The sequence below is a fragment of the Echiichthys vipera genome, assembly GCF_963691815.1.
Source record: "Echiichthys vipera genome assembly, chromosome: 2".
NCBI lineage: Eukaryota > Metazoa > Chordata > Actinopteri > Perciformes > Trachinidae > Echiichthys > Echiichthys vipera.
The window spans coordinates 29,603,128-29,622,016 of NC_139827.1; the positions used below are offsets into that span (position 1 = coordinate 29,603,128).

Here is an 18,889-nt window from a genome sequence, read left to right on the forward strand (position 1 = left end):
AGTGAGTGCATGTCAGTTTCTGGTTATCACCTAATTTAAAAGTTAGATTTATGTTGAACGGTAATAATGCAGACATAAGAATACCTTATTACACTTAAGCCACCCATCTCCATCTGCACCTTGATCCCACTACATACAGAGCTGGTGTGCAGCATGAAGGAGGCGTGTGCGCGTCCTTTTCACACAAAAAAAGGTTTTGTTGAAGTTCCTTGGTTATTTAAAAAAACATGCTAGTACAGCAGTGGTATAGCCACAGTGACTATTTTTATCAAATTTTAAACAATAAAAAAATAACAGTGTTTCAGATTAAATCAATTTTTAATACTTTGTTCTCTAATTTGCTTTCTCCACCGTAAATACACCTGGATGTAAAGTAACCAGCTGTGTTGTGCACAAGATTCACCATGGTATTCCCCCACCCCACCGACAGCTACCTGAAGCATGGGGGATGGTTAATAAGAGAAAGATAAAACATTTGTACATCAAGCTCATTGTTCATTTAACAAGACAAATCTCCTACACCGTCTACCAGTTATAGCTAGATAATCAGAACCACATCAGAACCATCTCTAAAATCTAAAATATTCCATCACAGTCAGACCTAGAAAAAGTAGTCCCAACCCTCATATTCTCCGATCTAGAATACTGTAACTCCCTCCTAACTGGCATCAACGAAGAATCCCTCTGCCGCCTCCAGCTGGTACAAAACTCAGCAGCCAGGCTTCTCACTGGTTTTACCAGACGACATCACATCACCCCAATTTTAGTCTCACTCCACTGGCTCCCTGTACGTTTTAGAACAGATTTTTAAGGTTTTACTGATCACTTTTAAGGGTTGCCAAGGTCTAGCCCCAGAATACATCACACACACGCGTACCCCATATGAGCCTGTTTGCTGCGGGTCTCTTTACTGTTCTAAGGCCGAGGCTCAAAACCTGAGGCTTTGGAACGACCTACCCGCAGAGAAAAGGCTTGCTGAATCAGTATCCTCTTTTAAGTCACTTCTTAAAACTCATTTTTATAGACCTGCCTTCCTGTGATGTCGTCTTTTTATCTTTCTTTGCAAGCACCATAAGCTAATAATAATAATAATTTCCTTTTTCCATTAATGATGCCCCTTCTTTCAATACAATGCTGTGTAAATACGGTTATGTTGTACCCTACTGGATTTCACCATTATTATTCTTATTTTTCTCGTTTATACTATATATATATATATATATATATATAGTATGCGTATTTTGATTTGCGCTGTCAAAGCACTTTGTAAACTGCTGTTTTTAAAAGGTGCTAAACAAGTTATTATTATTATTATTATTATAACTCTACTTACATAAACTCATTTTGAGAAATAAATACAGATTACAAGGAACACCTGACTGAGACACTCGTGGTTGATAAAGATTTTGTCTGTTGAGCCCAGTTCAGGCCAAAGCAAAAGAGAATTTCCTAAAACATTGGGTTTCTCTTTAACCACTGGTGGCTTCTTAAAAATGGAAACAGAGTGCCTGAAAGAAAATATTTTATTAACAGCAATAATTGGTCCATTTGTATTCACAGACTAAATCATCAATGATATTTAGAATTTGAATATTATATATTAATGCTGGGTTCACTGAAAACAACCACCAAACTTGGAGCATTAGACAAAGGTTGGTTAGAGGTTAACTTCACACAGTTTGAGTAAAACCCCATGCACTGGAAGCAAAGAACAATTCAGCAAACAAAGAAAATGATCTCAAAGCCACTGGTGTCTGCAGATGAGCTTTCATGTACAGTATGTTACAAGTACAAAGGAAGACGTAAGCAACAAAGTAAAATGTTGCATCAACCGAACTCAGACATAGACACACCTGTTACGGTGTTTAAGTTTGGTAGTAAGAGTAAACCAGTGTCAACACAATCATCGTACTTGGCCACTCATTATGGTATGGGAAAACTCTTAATATTTTTTTTAACAATGTGTCCCAAACCACAATTATCCATTGTGTTGATAGTGAAAACCGCAGATTTCACGATGTAGGTTCAGACATATATACAGTGCTATAATGTACTTTTAAATATCTGCATGCAACCTAAAAAAAACCCTGAAAAAACATTGCCGGAAATGCCTCAGTTCCCCTTTTCTTTTCTTTTAACCAACAGTGAACCAATTAATTCAACCCAGCAGTCAAGTGTGCACATGAGCCAGCTTTTCAGTTACATCCCTCCAGATGAGTGTCTACTGAACGCCTTGAATGCAGTGAAGTTAGTATCTTTGTAAAAAAGAACAAAGAGAACCATATTCAAACCACCATCTTCACTGTTACGCTAGCGAGTGCTGTGTAGACCGATCGTAGACACCCATATACCCACACCTATTAGCGCCTGCGAGAGCATGATCGTGGTAAGATTAAAAGTGATCATATGCACACTGACCAACCACTGATGTGCACTCCTGTGGTGCCACAGAAATGAGCCATTGTAACTATTGTCACTAGCACGCTTTCGCAAACATCTTACAAGCCGGGACAAACTTTGTATCAAAACAAATAATTAACACCCGTGAAACTAGATTACCTTTTCTTCCACTTTACCAAAAGCCACCAGAGCATTCTGATGGCTTGTCTGTTTACTGCGCCCGACAGATGTGGAATTACATTTAATTTCTCTGGGGCACACCATGCAAGCATGACATCCAAGGTTCAAATTGGGCCAAGGACCATTGCTACATGTCATCCTTGTCTCTCTCCATTATTTCCTGGCTTGAACTGAAATGAAGCCACAAAAATAATCAGGAAAAAGAAGAGACTATCAGATCTGGATGAAAACAGAGTCTATATGACTTCTCTTCTCATCAGCCAAATCATTCAAAGAGTTGAGGAAGTGACGATACAGGGCTGGGTGATTTGAACGCTATAGTCAATGATAAAATGGTTCAGTACATTGTCCGCAGGGTAAACTGCTTGTCCGCATTGAACAGCCAATCAATAGCCTCCTGAGACCACCCTGATCTTGCGAGGTCCATTGTATTTTACTCGCAGATCAGTCCGGTAACGTGCAACGGAGAAAATTTGGAGCCGTTTACCAAGCGACCGAACCAATCAGCGTTGGTTTTTAGGCGGATTTAAGTGCTTTCACGGATGAGATGAGCGCAGCTATCGCTAACGCTTTTTTTCTCTTGGATCCTTCTGTTGAATATGGACCGGGCACTTGAAATTGTGCCAATTATCCGTAAATTTGCATTACACAAACGGCAAATATCCTTTACCGACATGTTTACTTTCTGAACTTTGCCTCAACGTCATACGCTTCGTTGATCCGATTGGTTGATTTGACCTGTATGTTGGTGATAGACAAATGGTTTACCCAATCAGCAACCAGAATTTTCACCCCTTCCCAAAAAATCTCCAAATGAGACTTCCCAGATGGATGTGTAGAGCAAATGAGAATCATGCAAATCACTCCCTCTGGGAGTCAGGTTAGCCAATCACACCATAGTAATACGGTCGTTCGCACCAATCTTCTAGGAACTTACAACCCAGTTTAACAAGGTCAACCACATGCTATTGTGTTGGTATCAAAAGCTGGATTGATTGGGGATTGTAGGAAATCTTTAAGGTCACCAGAGATGATCCATATCATGAAGAAACTGTTGCCCTATCACCCAGCTGTATCACTTTAAGAGCTACACTCCAACAACATTATTCATATGCAGACTTCATATGAACACACTGTACCGACATATGCTGGAGAGTGATGTCATTAAGTCACTTCTTTATCCAGTCACATTCACAATACAGGAGACACATTAGCACACACTTGTTTACAGTAAGTGCACAGAGTGCGTGATGTGTTATAATCGTAGCGGAGGAGGAACTAGCTCAAATCTCAAAACTGAAACAAGGAAAACCCCGCTTCATCCCATCAAGGCCACCGCCTGAAGGTGACTGACTTTTTATTTATATAGTGGATCACTTGCTGTATTCGTTTTGCATTCATTTCTTTGAGTTAAAAAAGGCAAAATGGCAGATTATTTATTCTGATCATTTTTTGCCATCAAAACATTAAATACATGAAGTGAGTGGGACGCGTATGTGCATCTCAATCACTTAGAATGCAGCTATTTACTTAAAAACACAAGGCATTTTGCTTTTGTGTTGAAAAACCAGCTTTGTTTTAGCGGAGAAACCATCAATTCCTTCATTTGTTTTGGTTTTAAAGCAGAGATTGGCTATATAAAGAACAACTATTAGTATTCTTTTTGTAGATTTGGTGATGGTGATTAGAGCAAAGAGCTGACTGTGTACGTGTGTCCCATATGCTCCTCATGCCTGAAGCTTGCACAAAGCTATGGACGAGCCACTTGAGAAAATCCAGAAAGCTGGATACACAGCTTGAGCAAAGGGGAACACAAAGGTGTGGAAGGGATATGCTCGGTCTGTCACGTTATAGAACGTAGCAGTGCCCTCCTCACAATCCAACAGCACACCTACGCGCTTTGGATTGGGATTGACCAGCACAGTCTCACTGCTGTTATACCAAGCTGACAGCTTGACGTTAAACCACTCGACACACCAGGACTGTGCGTTGCGGCCCAGTCTACTGGTGGGACCTTTGCGGTCAATGCTGCTGTAAGCTAAGCCTACGCCGATGAAGTTGCTGCTGCTCAGTCGGACTTCCCAGTAGTGGCGGCCTCGAGAGAAACCCTTGGAGGTGAGCACCTGGGAGCAGACAGCGAAGCGTTCAGGGCAGTCGGGGTACTCTTTGTGTTCATCTGACACAGAGGCCTTGGTGAAGCCCTCACTTAGAATGATGCGTTTGTGGGCCGTCTTTGGATCCAAAGTGAGCACCGTGCCATCTGGTAAGGACAGAATAAAAAGGCCGTTCAAATAAACATGGTTGCCTTTTGCATTTGAGGGGAAGATACCTGCTACACTCATACACTTACATTTCAGAAGTTCGGCTCTTTTTTCCGCAGATGTTATATTTGGAGGAATGTCAGACGTTTCTACAGCAGAAGACAAGAAATACATGCGTCAGTGGGCTCAGGGATAAAAAGTTTGTATTAAAAATCAAGGGAACTCCAAGGATTATATGTTTTTGGGGAGTATACATGTATATGTGAAAAAGTTTTATAAAGAACAGAACAGGACAGAATACAAAGTTGTAGCCATGACGGAAGACAATGCTTGAAATATGGACGTTGCTGCAAAGGACCTACAAACTCTCAAACGCACATCTTAACCCAGCAAGACAGAAGATCAAACTAATTCCCACAGTTTTAAGATGGGCACCCAGGATTTGTGTTAGCAATTCAGTTTCTGATCATGAGTCCGACAATGTTGTCATACTGAAATCGGTGGAGCGCTTCTTTTAATAGATGGTGGATTGTGTCTACCTTTAGAATCAGCCACAGGAGTAGAGCCTCTGGGATTTTCCCTCCGACTGGACTCAAACAGGTTTTCCGTTGATTGAGACCGACTCTTATTTCCCATTTTGTCCTCTGTGGCTTGGGGAGGTTTTTGTTCTTAAGATAAAAAAATAAAAAAACATAGTATGTTAGTTAAGCAACTGCAATGGTAATTCTGACAGGCAATTGCAATCCACATGCATTCATTAAAACATAAGCCCTTTTCTCATGTGACCTACGGACAATGTCTGACAAATCAGGCGCGGACATTGTCTAAAGTTTCCCTTTCACACACGTAGCACATCAGGCTAATGGTAGGTTCGTAATTTGGTCACGGAACAACCACTTTGTCTGATGATTACGGTGTCAGCCCTTACAGACACAAAATCCCAAATCTCCTCATCTCTCCAGTTTGACATTTTTGTTGCCGTCTGCATGTAAATCACCCTCCTTCATCCTCACGTTTATTTTCTTTGCTGATGTATGATAGAAACGTCATCAATACACCCACTCATTCACTGGACCCTTTCATACTGTCTTGTCGTTGCTGGTTTATTGTGCCTTTATTATGCCCCACAGTACAGTATAAAAGGAACAGAGACGGAATTAGGGACAAATCCGTTACGCCTCTGAGCCGATAACGGAGGTAGTCACAGAGCCGTTACGGCGAAGAGCCGACGTCTGTGTGAAAGGGAAAGCTGGCAGGACGAACAACAAAATAGTTAACGTGAGTCGACCCACAGGCAGGTCAAAAATTCAAAAAGAAGTGTTCAGAGTAGGCTATGTTAATAATAACTTACAGGAACATTGCATGCAATTAGTCCACCATCTCTTGCCCTCATCACGGTGCTGTTACAGAATCTCGGTGTGAACCTACTCACTGTTAATAGGGAGCGGGCACGGTAAAGTCTGTTCAATGTCTGATCCAACCGATACAGACATTTGCATTCTTACATACAGCTTTGCTAGATAACGGCAGGTTTGCAGTGCGTGAAAAGGACTACAGTTCTTACACCACACACAGGCCTGGTAGAGGCAGTAACACATTATAGGAGAGTCTTACCTTATTGACATAAACTGGGTGGGCAAAATATTATACATGTCTCAGAATAACCCACTAGAGTTCAATAGCACCTGTAGACTTCAGCCTTCACAACGACCATTAAGTTGAATCAACACTTCGGCAAACTAAACATTGCAACCTAAATGAATGTAGGGCTTGTTGCATTAGAGTGGGTGAGTTTCAGCTAGATGTAGCTAATGGTAACTGAGTGTTATCTATTAGTGTGATTATAAATAGACATTTCCTTACTTTGAGGTTTCTTCTTTGGGCCTGCTTTGGGGTGAAAACCTGGACCTGTCCCCTGCGGCTCTGAGACGGGAAAAGGCTTTTTATGCTTGAACACAATCAACTGCCATGTATCTTAAAATGATTTACATTTTCACAGACGATTGACATTTGACACATTACACATAAAACGCATTTGTGTTCGACAAATGAACGTACCGGATTCCATGTATGGTCCAGGGTGGAAAGGAGCAAATCCCCCATGAGCTCCTGAGAACATGTCAGATAGTGGCATTACATTAGTCTTTTGATCAACATGACTTTAACCAGCCACCCCCAATACCACAACAACACACGAGCCAGCCCAAATTTGAGGAGATATACACTGGAGATCAAAATAAGAGAAGAAATGATTAATCCTTGATTTATTAGGACATGCTGTATTAGCATGTTTTGTTTAAATAACCAAAGCACTTCAACAGAATCCTTTATTTTGTGGGGGGAAAAAAGTGAGAGAGCAGTAACCACTGTGTCAGAAGAGAAGATTTCAACAATGTTTTCTTCTATAGAATTCAATAAATCAATAGAAAGTGTAGAGTCCTGTGGGTGCAGATGTGCTGAAGTCATTCAAAGCTGTGGCCTCTACACTTCCTGTTCATTTTTGAATCCTAGAGAAGAAAACATTGTTGAAATCTTCTGACACAGTGGTTACTGTTTTCCAAATTTTCAAATTCCAAGCAGTCGCCCCATGTAAAGAGGCTGAAGGTCCTCGGGGCAGCAAACGCGGGTTCGACTCCGACCAGCGGCCATTTGCTGCACGTCTCCCCCCCTCTCTCTCTCTCACCCCATTTCCTGTCTGTCCTGTACAATAAAGGCTTGAAAAACTGCCCAAAAAAACATCTTTAAAAAAAGGAAAAGAATGAATACCTTGTTCTCTAATTCTGATCTCCAGTGAATAAATGAGTTTGGTGGATGGGAAGACTACATATTTATATATAATTATCTTTTTTAGATTATTTTTTGGGCCTTTTCACGCCTTTATTTATATATAGGACAGGGCCACTGCGTTAAGGACTTTCGGCCTCTATATTTGGGGCCCCTGAGCCAAAGGGCGAAGATATCAGAACTATTGTTGTGATTTCTTGATTTCTGTTTCCACCAATTCCACCATGAACCAACTTACCAAGAATGCCAGCATTATTATCTGCAACAAAGATTGACATATTGGCTTCACTTTACCTTCCTAATGCATCTTCAGCTGTAAAGTTTCCCACTTATAATTGTTTCTGATGACACACACTAGCAGAAGACGCGGTGAAGATGTGCCGCTGTCCCCTCATTGTGACTGTACATCTACATCTTACTTACTTGGCATAAATCGAGGCCTACAGAAGCCGCCTGGATGCATGGGTGGATAGTGGTTTCCATGTGACATCATACCAAAAGGTGGAGGTGGCCGGAATGATGGCTGGATGGGTGGACGGCCAGGACTGTGGGACCTCGGGGTTTTTTTCTGCTTTTGAGGCTTGGTTACTTCTGAAACAGAGGGTGAAATGAGAAGCCATTTAGTGCACCCATAAGTGTTTTATCACATTGAGAGGTGTGTTACAGCATGTGCAGATGCTTGTGTGTATATGTTTATCATACACATAAGCAGATATCTCATTTTAGGTACATGTTGGAGGTACATGTTGGAGGTACATGTTGGCTAGATGCTACTGTGTTTAGATAAAACCTTCATAGAGATGAACATACCAGATTCTGGCTGAGATCCAGTACTTTCAGAACTTGCAGGTGCTGAGCCAGGAACTGATTTTTCACCTGTAAATGGTAAACGGACTGCATTTATATAGCACTTTACACAGTAAAGGAATCATTTCAGAATAAACTGCCAGTATCTCTGAAAGTCATTGAAGTTAACTATTAAGCAGGCTAGAGAGAACTGGAATAGGACTTTCTTTTATTTATTATAGTGGAAATGAGCCTGTGGGATTTTTTGTGTTATTTAATCCTTGAAGATCTGCAGGTGCATGCAGTGTTTTCCACAGAGCAGGTAGCAATGTGTGGGGCAGGGCCGTACGGAGACCTTTTGAGGGGTAGGGGCTACAATAACAATACTGCAGCTGGACCAGAAGCCTGTTATTAAACACAGTTTAACAGACTGATCAGTAGGGATGGAAGGCAGAGATGGCAAAAGTACCCCAATGCTTTACTTGAGTAGAAGTAAAACTACCTGTGTAAAAAACAACTTAAGTCAAAGTGAAAGTACTGATCCAAATATTCATTCAAGTAAAAGTAAAAAGTACGGGCTCTGAAATTTACTCAAAAAGCATTCTAAAAAGTAAAAAGTATGTATTTTGCACAATTCACTGCAAAGCTAATAACCCCACGATAATTTATATGGAATCCATTTAATCAATGTCATTGTTTGAACAAACACAAGATGTATCCTAATGTACTATACCATAGTCAATTGTAGGCATTTGTATTGTACACGTCAGGTTCACACATCACACTTCTGAACATTAAACTTTGGACCAGGATTGGCTTCTAAACTGTGGTGTTACAAATTATTATGGTAGGTCCAACTGTTAATCAACCTTTTGAATTGCACATCAGGCAACAATATTACTACTATAACACATACTAGACCCCCATCTTCATCTCTACACTACATCATCCCATCCCTTTAGGCAAGTCTAATGTGAAGGCAGGGAAAACTAATGTACCAAAATTGTTTGTTAGGGTTAGGGTTAAGAGAAATAGGTTTTCAAAGCTCTTGGAACATAGCTTAGCCCTCTTGGGTCTTAAAATCATCAATCTGATTTACTGAAGGACAGACAGCCGTGTCTCTGTCGTGCCTCTCTCAAGATGGCGGATGGGAGCCTGTAAACGCAGGCTACAGGCTGACGTGTCTCTGCCGTGCCTCTCTCAAGATGGCAGGCGGGAGCCTGTAGCAAACACAGTGCATATGTCACAGCGCCAAAAACAATAAATAAATGTTTTTGTTTGTTTTACAGAGTAACAAGCCTTTTTGGGAAATGTAAGGAGTAGAAAGTAACGATAATCGTGTTAAAATTTACTGAGTAAAAGTAAAAAGTTGTCCGAAAAATAAATTATACTTAAGTACAGTAACAAAGTATTTGTACTTCGTAACTTGCCATCTCTGATGGAAGGATACACTGACTCAACTCACCATGGGATTAGAAACACGATACTGAGTTCACAATATGATGTTTTTAACAAAAAGTGATACAGTCTACAAATAAATAGGCTATTCTCTTCTTCAAGTTTAAGAATGATTATTTCTGAGGTATAAACTGCAACAGTGCACAGTTACTTTTCTTTGTAAAAGTTAAACGGAACATTTATATTTGTTTAAATAACAAAAGCTATTGAATTGAATTAAAAACAAAGAAACTAAGGCTTTGCCTGTGTTAGGAATAGCCTACAAAACCCTACAGTAGTTAGGAATTTAGATGTTTTTTACGAATATCAGCATATCTATATTTTCAGGAGCTGAGATCTCTGCACATTCACAAATGAGTGCGTTTACATGGACATGAGTATCCAGTGTATGAGGCTTATGATCAGATTCAGGATATGGTGTTTACATGAGCACAGAGAACAGGTTATTCACATGATGAATACCATTCTGTTAGCAGAGGCGCTGTTCACAGAAACACACCAGCGTCAGTCAGCAAATATGAAACATTTACTAAAACTTAACTGCTTATTTCTTCTCCGACCATCAGCAGCTACAGCTGTCTGCTCTGACTTCATCCTCCGTCTCTCTTCTTCTGCACACATACACACAGGCTAGCCTCCGTAGCTTACTGAGCTATTCCTGAAATGAGTTACGTTATAACTTTCTCCGCACTGCTGCCAGCCTGTCTTACTGACAGCGCATAAACCGATAAAACAGACCAGCGTGTCGTGCTGCGGCTGCGCCATCTTGAGAGACTGACGGAGAACCCTAAGCAAACAAGGTAGATAGTAGCATCTTCTTTATTTTTCATCTCAACCAATTTAAATTGTCACACATTTCAATCAATTTTAACTGTCTCAAGATGCATCGTTACATCCCTAGCTCATATTTCAGCACCAACCAGAAGTTAGAGCGAAACTGTGCGCACACACCGTAGGCCATCAGCACACAAGCAGGCTGCAGTGAGGTGCACATCTCTCTCTCTCTCTCCATCTGTGTGTGTGTGAGAACAAGAATGACAGGGAGAAAGAGTGCTATGTGGAGATGAATTAACGGAACAGTATTTCAAAATTCCCCCCAAAAAACGGAATCAATTTGTGGTGCTCAGTATTGATTCTGTGGCGCAGCGCAACACATTGGTCTATGTATGGGAAACACTGTATGTGATGACAGTCTTCAGGTGAAGCATTATTACTGGTGTTGTCAAATAAAACACACACACACACACACACACACACACACACACACACACACACACACTAACACACACACTAACACACACACACACACACACACACACACACACACACACACACACACACACACACACACACACACACACACACACACACACACACACACACACACACACACACACACACACACACACACACACACACACACACACACACACACACACACACACACACACACACACACACACACACACACACACACACACATTTGGGTGTTTTCATCAAGGACACTGCCACATGTGAGGAGGAGGAGGAGCTATAGAACAAACTGCCAACCCTGGAGCTACCTGTTTAACCTGCTGATCCACAGTCGCCCTGAATATCCCAGTCGGTCACAATAAGGCTGGGAGCGTAATAATACATTTGGGAGTGGTCGCAAGAAAGTACTTGGACAAATTGTATTTTGATGCTTTGACAACATTGCTCTTGAACTTTTATGCCAATAAAGCCTCTTTAAATTTAACTGGTACACCTTAACCGTAACATTAATCTCTGACAAGGTTGTCGTGAGAGCTACACAGCGAGAAGATGAACTGCAGATGTGACGCAGTTACAGTGGCGTCTGAAGTGATGGTGGAATTTTACATGTTCTGGTGCCACCAATTCAATTCAATCAAATTTTATTTTATTTATAGTGCCAAATCATAACAAAAGTTATCTCAGGACACTTTACAGAGTAGGTATAGACCACACTCTATGACTTATTTATGATTTACATAGACCCAACAATTCCCCCGTAGAGTACGGTGGCGTTGAAAACCTTCCCTATAACAGACAGGAACGTCAGACAGACCCAGCTCTGTGGAGGACGGACATCTGTCTGCACCGGTTGGGGACGAAGAAAAGACCTCTCCAACCAACCGGAAAAACGAATCACACAAAAGACTAAGAAAGGAACTCCAACCACACTCTCTCTCTCTCCATTGTAGCACACCAAACAGGTGGCCTTCTCACATGTGCACACAATGTTGATTTATGATGTAAATGTATACAATATGAATTAGTTTATGAATATGTAGCCTAACGTGTTTTCATTATATGTGAGCTAATGTATAATTTAAATCATTTCCGTGGCATTTTATTCATGCCACACATCACTTTTGATTATGGAATCAATCATTTCATCACTGGGACGGGCAGCCTTTACCCCAAGCTTGTTAAAAAGTGTATTTCGGGACGGCTTCAGGTGGTTACGTTAAGTCAGAGCCCTGGTTTGCGTATCCCACCACCACAAAACACAGCATTTGATTTCATCTCCAGTATTTTCCACGAACCAAACTCACCAAATCAAACGATGCCAGTGTTAAGTTCTGCAACTAAAACTGGATACGACCCATTATACAAATGTAAAATCTTCCACTCATAATGAATCTGCACATTCACCTGGTTTAAGCATCAGCAGTCTGGCCTCAACAGGCTGTTTAAGGAGCTCTGTCAGATGCTCCTTTAGGGCAGCACAAAAGGCCTGAGCTGCCGTCATCTTCTTGGAGTCCAGGTTGATTCGAGGCGTGTGAGGGTCAAAGTTCACGGCCGGGGGCAGGTTGACTGAAGCCTGTGAGCAGAGGAACACATGTTGTTTTCTTGATGGAACAAGGTTTGATTCAAAACAATCAAGATGAAGCTATACTTTTAATGTTTTTTTCAGTCATCCCCTCTCCTGTATATATGAATTGTGCTGTCACATGTGTGGTCTTAAAAGTGCTTTACTCGAAATACTGAACAAAATTCAGTCTGGGCTACACGCAGCTTTCTCCTTGGACATGACAAACGAACATGGGGATAGCTGTGCCATAATTGTGGCATGCTGCAAGCAAACAGCAACGGTTCTCCCACTGGCTACTTACTGCTGCTTTCTGTGGTTATCGAGCTTAAACGGAGGTTACTACTGACCAGTGGCTCACAAAGGGAGACGCAGGGTTGAGAAAATGGGGAGTGTTAACAGCAACAGTGCCAACAGTAGTAAATCGGGTTAGTTAGCTCACACGAACCGGCCCAACCTTGCTTCCGCTGGAGAGTGGTGCTCATCTCATCTGACTTCCGTTTTTTGTTTTTTTTAATGCAGTTCCCATGCAAGCAAGAGGGAATGTTATACAAAGACAAATCATTTAAAATAACTTAGACGGCTGCTTTAGCCTCATATTAGCTTTGGGGACTTTTGCACTGAGCGAGGGCTGTGGATCCCCCTAACCCAAAGTTTACAATGACAGTAGGGAGACATGACCTCCCTAATGAGACCCCACCTGACTTTTGCAGTTTGCTCTGCTCGCTACTGAGCAGCTCTACCGGAGCGGTTGGGGTTATGGGCCTTGCTCAGGGGCACCTCAGTGGTGGTAATGGAGGAAGGAGCAAGTGCTGCTAGTTCACTTCCCCACCCATATTTATCCTGCCAGTCCAGGGGATTGAACCGGCAACCCTGTTGTCACAAACTTGCTTCTCTAATCTTTAGGCCACCACTCCCACAATATGCTTGACTTACAAGTTTTTTTAATCTTCATTATTTGAAAATACATAACTCTGAAAATTAATAACATGTGCACTTTGGAAGTTACATTTTTTTTTTTTACGTTTCCCAATTTTTGTTTGTGTCAGGTTATTTACAACGTAATGGTGATGAACTCTGGTTCGCGGGGGCCCCCCGGTGAATTTTTGGCTCGGCCCCTAACAGACTCTAGAAACGCCTCTGCACAGTTGTCTCACCTGTAGAAAGGCCAGAGTTTGGGACTGACTCAGCAGACTGTGGACATCATCTTTAGCTTTGCTCATACTATCAATGTTCTCAGTGAACTTCTTCAAGAGACCCTTAAATTTGGTCTGACCACTCTCCAGCTCACGGTCCACTGCATTCAGAGCGTCGCGCTCCTCTCGGGCCAACATGTCACGCATCTGCTGATACTCGGCTGCCAAAGCCTTCTTTCTGTTGGCCGCTGAGTCCTGGGGGAGGATCATGACATGAGCCATAGTTCAGTAGGTAATACAGGGCTTAGACAAGATAACAGAAATACCTTACAATGCAAAATTTCAGTGATATGGATTTCAAATTAACAGGAATTATATTATATTTGTCTTAATTCAAGCTTCTTTTCTGGCACTTTTTTTTATGAATACAGGAAATGTCAAGGGTTACCTTTAGCTTGTCCTGCAGGTCGCTCATCTGGGATATAGTGGTCTCATTCTTCGTAATCTTCCCGTCCAGCAAACTCAGCTTGACTCTCAGCTCAGACTACAAACATACAAACAGATACATTCCATTAATTCAGACAGACACACAGTTGTATTTCACAAGTGCTCACATCCAACAATGCATCCTGCTCGGCTGAAACTGTCTTCATTGTGACACACACACACACACACACACACACACACCTCTTTCAGGTTCCTCTGCTCCTCAGGGGACAAGAAGGAGCAGCCTTTGTGGACTTGCTGGAGGCAGAGGCTGCAGATGGGACGTTCGTGCTGGCAGCAGAAGAGCTCCATCAGCTTGTGGTGGTCCGGGCAGATGCGCTCCGACAGGTCGCCGACAGGCTCGCCCAGCTGGTGGAGACGGAAAGTCGGGTTTTCCCGGTGAGGCCGCAGGTGCTCCTCGCAGTAGGAGGCCATGCAGGTGAAGCAGGTCTGGGACGCTTCTGCCTCCATACACGTGTCACAGCGAACGCCATCCTGGGTCTCGGCTTCGCGCTCCTCTGCCTTCGGGCCGGACTCGCTCTTATTCGTCCTCAAGTTGAAGGCGTCCACGACGGTGCCGAGGACCGTGTTTTTCCTCAGCTCCGGTTTGGTTGCGAAGTGGGTCCGACACTGAGGACAGCTGTAGGAGTCCTTCCAGGTGGCGAGGAGGCAGTCCTGGCAGAAGTTGTGTCCGCAGGGGATGGTCACCGGGCAGTCGAAGGTACTCAGACAGATGCTGCAGGTCAGCTCATCCTCCAGACTCAACAGAGAAAGGTGGCTCTCGACCATTTCGGCCATGATGAAACGGCGACTGAGGCTCTGAGAAGACGCTGAAGTTAGTTTCAGATGCGTAACCTCCGATCCGCCAGTTAGGGGGAAGGTTAAAGGAAACATAACTGACATTGCTAAGCTGAAAGCTTTGCTCATTCATTAATTCATTCATCTTCAACCGCTTGTCCCTGTCGGGGTCACGGGGGGCTGGAGCCGATCCCAGTTGCATTCATGACAATGCAAAAAAGTAGATTTCACATGCAGACTGCATTGAGCCAGGTTCAGAATGAAACCCTTAAACCGAAACTAGTTCCCCCAGAGAGGCGCAGGTTTCTTGTGAGAGCTTTGTTCCATTTATGAAAATGCAAAAACTAACGACCATTGATTTCTGAGGTGAGCAGGTGGTGGTGGGCACAGCAATAACAATTACACACACAACTACAGTAAATGGCCCAATTGTTGAAAAAAACGCATGCTACAGTGACCTCATGGCAGACCCAGCAGCAGGAAAACATTTAAGAGGGGGCATTACATTTTTTCATGGGGGCAAACTTTTTCAACCCACAATTTATTGGCTTCATGCTGAAAAATGGCTCTGTGACCACTCCTACAGTGCAGAGAAATAATTTTCCTCATACTTGAGCAGGGGGCGACATGGTGGTGTGGTGACTTTGACTTCCTTCTGAGCTGCGCAGAGAAGCAGGCAGCCAGTGGAGGAAGAGTGAGGTGAAGCTTTAGCCATGAAGTCCTACAATACCGTCGCCATGTTCGCATCTGTAAACACCGTTTTTGTGTGATGTCATCAATGATCAACTGTACATGCGGGTCACTTCAGGAGCGTGAGCTGTTCACACAGCGATCCGTAGACAGGCCACATTTAAAGACGTAATGTTAACAGACGAACCAAAAGGCGAGATTGTGCATTAAGACCTGCAGTGTGAACGGAGCCAGAGAAAAGGAGATAGAAGCTCAGTGTATCATGGGAAGTCCTGCGGCAGACCAGGCCTATAGTGACATAACTAAGGGTATAAAGTCTACGTATAGACCTAGTCTAATGTGGTCTATTGGAGCCTCCACGTCCTATGGAAAACGGATAAGTACCAAATTCTGATGTGAAAAGTGCACACGAATACCCCCTCATGTGGTAATTTACACTGGGAAACTGGTAGAATGTTTTAATACACGAGTTGACGAGATGAGATAACCTTTGACCTTTTCAACTTGGCAGAGGGCAACACTGTTTTCGAGCAGGTAGGGAAGATAATGTGCTTCAGATTAGGGTAGACCAAGCTTATGTAGCTAAAACAGAAATATCAGCTTTCTCTTTTGTCCTTTAAAAAATCTACTATTCATGATCTATAAAAACATACAGTATATTATTTACCGTTTGTGTTTTGATAAATCCTCTTCTCGCTGTGGCTGATGAATTAGGCCGTTTAAAATGGCTTCCCCCACGTAACCGATCAGGATCTGTGGGTCCGCCATGTTTCATTTAACTACGATGGGGGGCTGTTCAGTCTATGTTATTTGAATTTTAACAAATAAAATAAAGCTTTCACAAGTCCGAAACTGTTTAAAATCAATTTTAGCCTCTCTGGGATAATCTAGTGCAGGTTTGACAATGGTACGCATAGTGGTTTAGATTCTGGTCCTGGTCAAATGTGGGCTACGTGTGTGTCTGTGTGTGTGAGAGTGATAGTGAGTGAGTGTCTGTGTGACAGTGATTGTGAGAGAGAGTGTGTGTGTGTGATGTGTGTGTGTGTGAGAGTGAGTGAGTGATTGTGAGAGAGAGTGTGTGTGTGTGTGTGTGTGTGTGTGTGTGTGTGTGTGTGTGTGTGTGTGTGTGTGTGTGTGTGTGTGTGTCATTAAGAAAAGTCCCAGACTAATTCCTGCGTTACCTTAAATGTGTACCAGGCTTTCACAACAGTAAGAGGAGCAGAGAGAGTCTGAGAAGTCGCTCAGTATAATGCAAGTGAACTTCCCCTTAACTTTCCCCTTAACTGGCGCGTCGGTTGCTACGAATCAAAAGCCAACTTCAGCGCCGTGGCTGTGAGGGAGAAACGAAACTTAACATGGAAACGAAAGTAAACGGCTTTGGTTTCCTCTGGCCCCGAGCCTTCGCCTGTCTCGAAGTCATGTTTTTTGTTTGAGTGGTTCTCTGCCTTAAATAAGGTCTGTGGTAAACACGGGTTTAACGGGTCTCACGCTGTTCTACGGCGGCATCTAAAGTCCGTACGTGTCTTTAAACAGGTTATTTCTAACGGGCGTCCTCACGAGACTACAAACGTCATCACACCGTACAGGCGAAAGCAGTGGGAAGCCCGTGGGTGATGTAGTTCATTTACCAGTTCAGTTTCGTTCTCCTTTTTACCTCTGACGATTGCATTTACACCCCAGAAGTCACTTTTTAGTTAGCTAAACCACCGTGTGAAACGGGACTGTCAGGGTGACGCATTTACAGGTTAAATGTTAGGCTACGTAGTCTGCCTTAAGACGACGTTTGAACGTTCAACGCGACGCCGAGTTCGACGTTCAGGTTTCATACATTTAAAAAGCATGAACAGGCAACTCATAATAATAATAATAATAATAATAAAAAGACAAGATAGTTCTCCCACAATACCTGGAGTCCTCGTGTTTAAGAAATGCAGGCGCAGATGCAGGGTAACTCACTCCGACTGATGACGTTCTGCTTTAGTTTCATCAAAGATGCTGCGCGGGGTGCTGAGTCATGAGTGCACCGCACTGTCAGCTGTGTGTGTGTGTGTGTGTCCTGTTGAGTGTGTGTTTGGAGAAGTCCGTACTGATTTCTGGAGCTCTCACTGTTGTGGTACAAGAACGCCCACTTTACCTTTCTTCCCTACTTTACATCCTTTTTTTTGGCTGTCTACTTTCCACTTCACCAACTCTTCTGTGTGAAAGAGAAATCAATTCTATAAATAATAGACTACTGATATGTTTTGGTTTGAAAATTGAAAATCATTATTATCATAATTCTGAGAGTCATTTTTTTCCTATCCATTTGGGTCCCATACAACGGACATTGAAATCTTGGGGGCTTTCTAACAAAAGTGTGGGGGAAAAAAGATGTTTATTTACACTGAACAACTATGTTTAATGTTTACACAAGAAAGACGCTCATTTAAGATTTTCACTTTTATTAGAATTAGAAATAAGTCTGTGAATGCTCTCATTTGTCCAGGTCGTCGTTATCCCCAAAACAACTTCAGTCAAAAGCAACTGGACTGGGTTATTTGTCTGAGAAGACGTTTCACTTCTCATCCAAGAGGAGGAGTTAACAGCTTCTGTGTTTTGTCTGTTTCTATAGGTTCCTTCACTTAAGCTGTGAATGTTAAGTGAGATTAGAGTTCCCTCTGCTGGTAGTATGCGCTGATGTTGAGGTCTTTCATTGAGCACACCTGTGCAGGTTAGTAATTACCAATGCATTCCGATGACGGGCATCTGGCCTGAAACATTGTGTGACAACTGAATAAATCAGTAAACTCGGAGTGCTGTCCGTACCTTTATTCATTTATTTATTCAGTTGAATTAGAAAGAAACATATGGGAAACATATTTTAACTCACCTCTTGTTAGAGGTACTCAATATTAGAGCCAGACTGATATATAGGTCAGAGGTCTGATAAAAAGGCCTGATTATTTGGATTTGATAAAGTCCAGGGCTTATTTCCATTGTGGTCCTGAACACAAAACATCGGGACAAGACAGACATTACACTCATACAGAGCGTATGATAATCAATAAAAACATTGATCTTAAAATAAAAATAAAAATGGAAACCGTAGCTGGCCT

The 18,889-nt window shown here is 42.4% G+C and overlaps 1 protein-coding gene across 3 annotated transcripts; it reads right to left on the bottom strand.

The window, feature by feature from the left end:
* Window positions 1-1,505: 1,505 nt before the first annotated feature.
* On the bottom strand, window positions 1,506-17,802 carry trim25 (tripartite motif containing 25). 3 transcript variants are annotated; one of them, XM_083928767.1, is made up of 13 exons: window positions 17,701-17,802; window positions 14,508-15,125; window positions 14,269-14,364; window positions 13,842-14,075; window positions 12,528-12,696; window positions 8,436-8,501; window positions 8,049-8,213; window positions 7,864-7,884; window positions 6,900-6,950; window positions 6,705-6,764; window positions 5,381-5,509; window positions 4,931-4,990; window positions 1,506-4,840 (listed from the first exon to the last, which is right to left on the bottom strand). In XM_083928767.1, exons 2-13 carry the CDS (start codon window positions 15,102-15,104, stop codon window positions 4,308-4,310), a joined length of 2,181 nt encoding a protein of 726 aa, XP_083784893.1. In that variant the 5' UTR covers window positions 15,105-15,125; window positions 17,701-17,802; the 3' UTR covers window positions 1,506-4,307. The 3 variants fall into 3 exon arrangements, with proteins under 3 accessions (XP_083784893.1, XP_083784892.1, XP_083784894.1); XM_083928766.1 differs by having other exon boundaries at window positions 8,049-8,216; XM_083928768.1 differs by lacking the exon at window positions 7,864-7,884 and having other exon boundaries at window positions 8,049-8,216.
* Between the last annotated feature and the right edge of the window lie 1,087 nt (window positions 17,803-18,889).

Bases quoted from the DNA above. Each gene is read 5' to 3' on its own strand.
- trim25 (XM_083928766.1), bottom strand. From the start codon at position 15,104: ATGGCCGAAATGGTCGAGAGCCACCTTTCTCTGTTGAGTCTGGAGGAT. The intron at 6,765-6,899 runs GTACGTTCATTT...TTCCCGTCTCAG, and splicing joins TGGACCATACATGGAATCCG to AGCCGCAGGGGACAGGTCCA. The intron at 4,991-5,380 runs GTAGACACAATC...CTTCTGCTGTAG, and splicing joins TCCTGTGGCTGATTCTAAAG to AAACGTCTGACATTCCTCCA.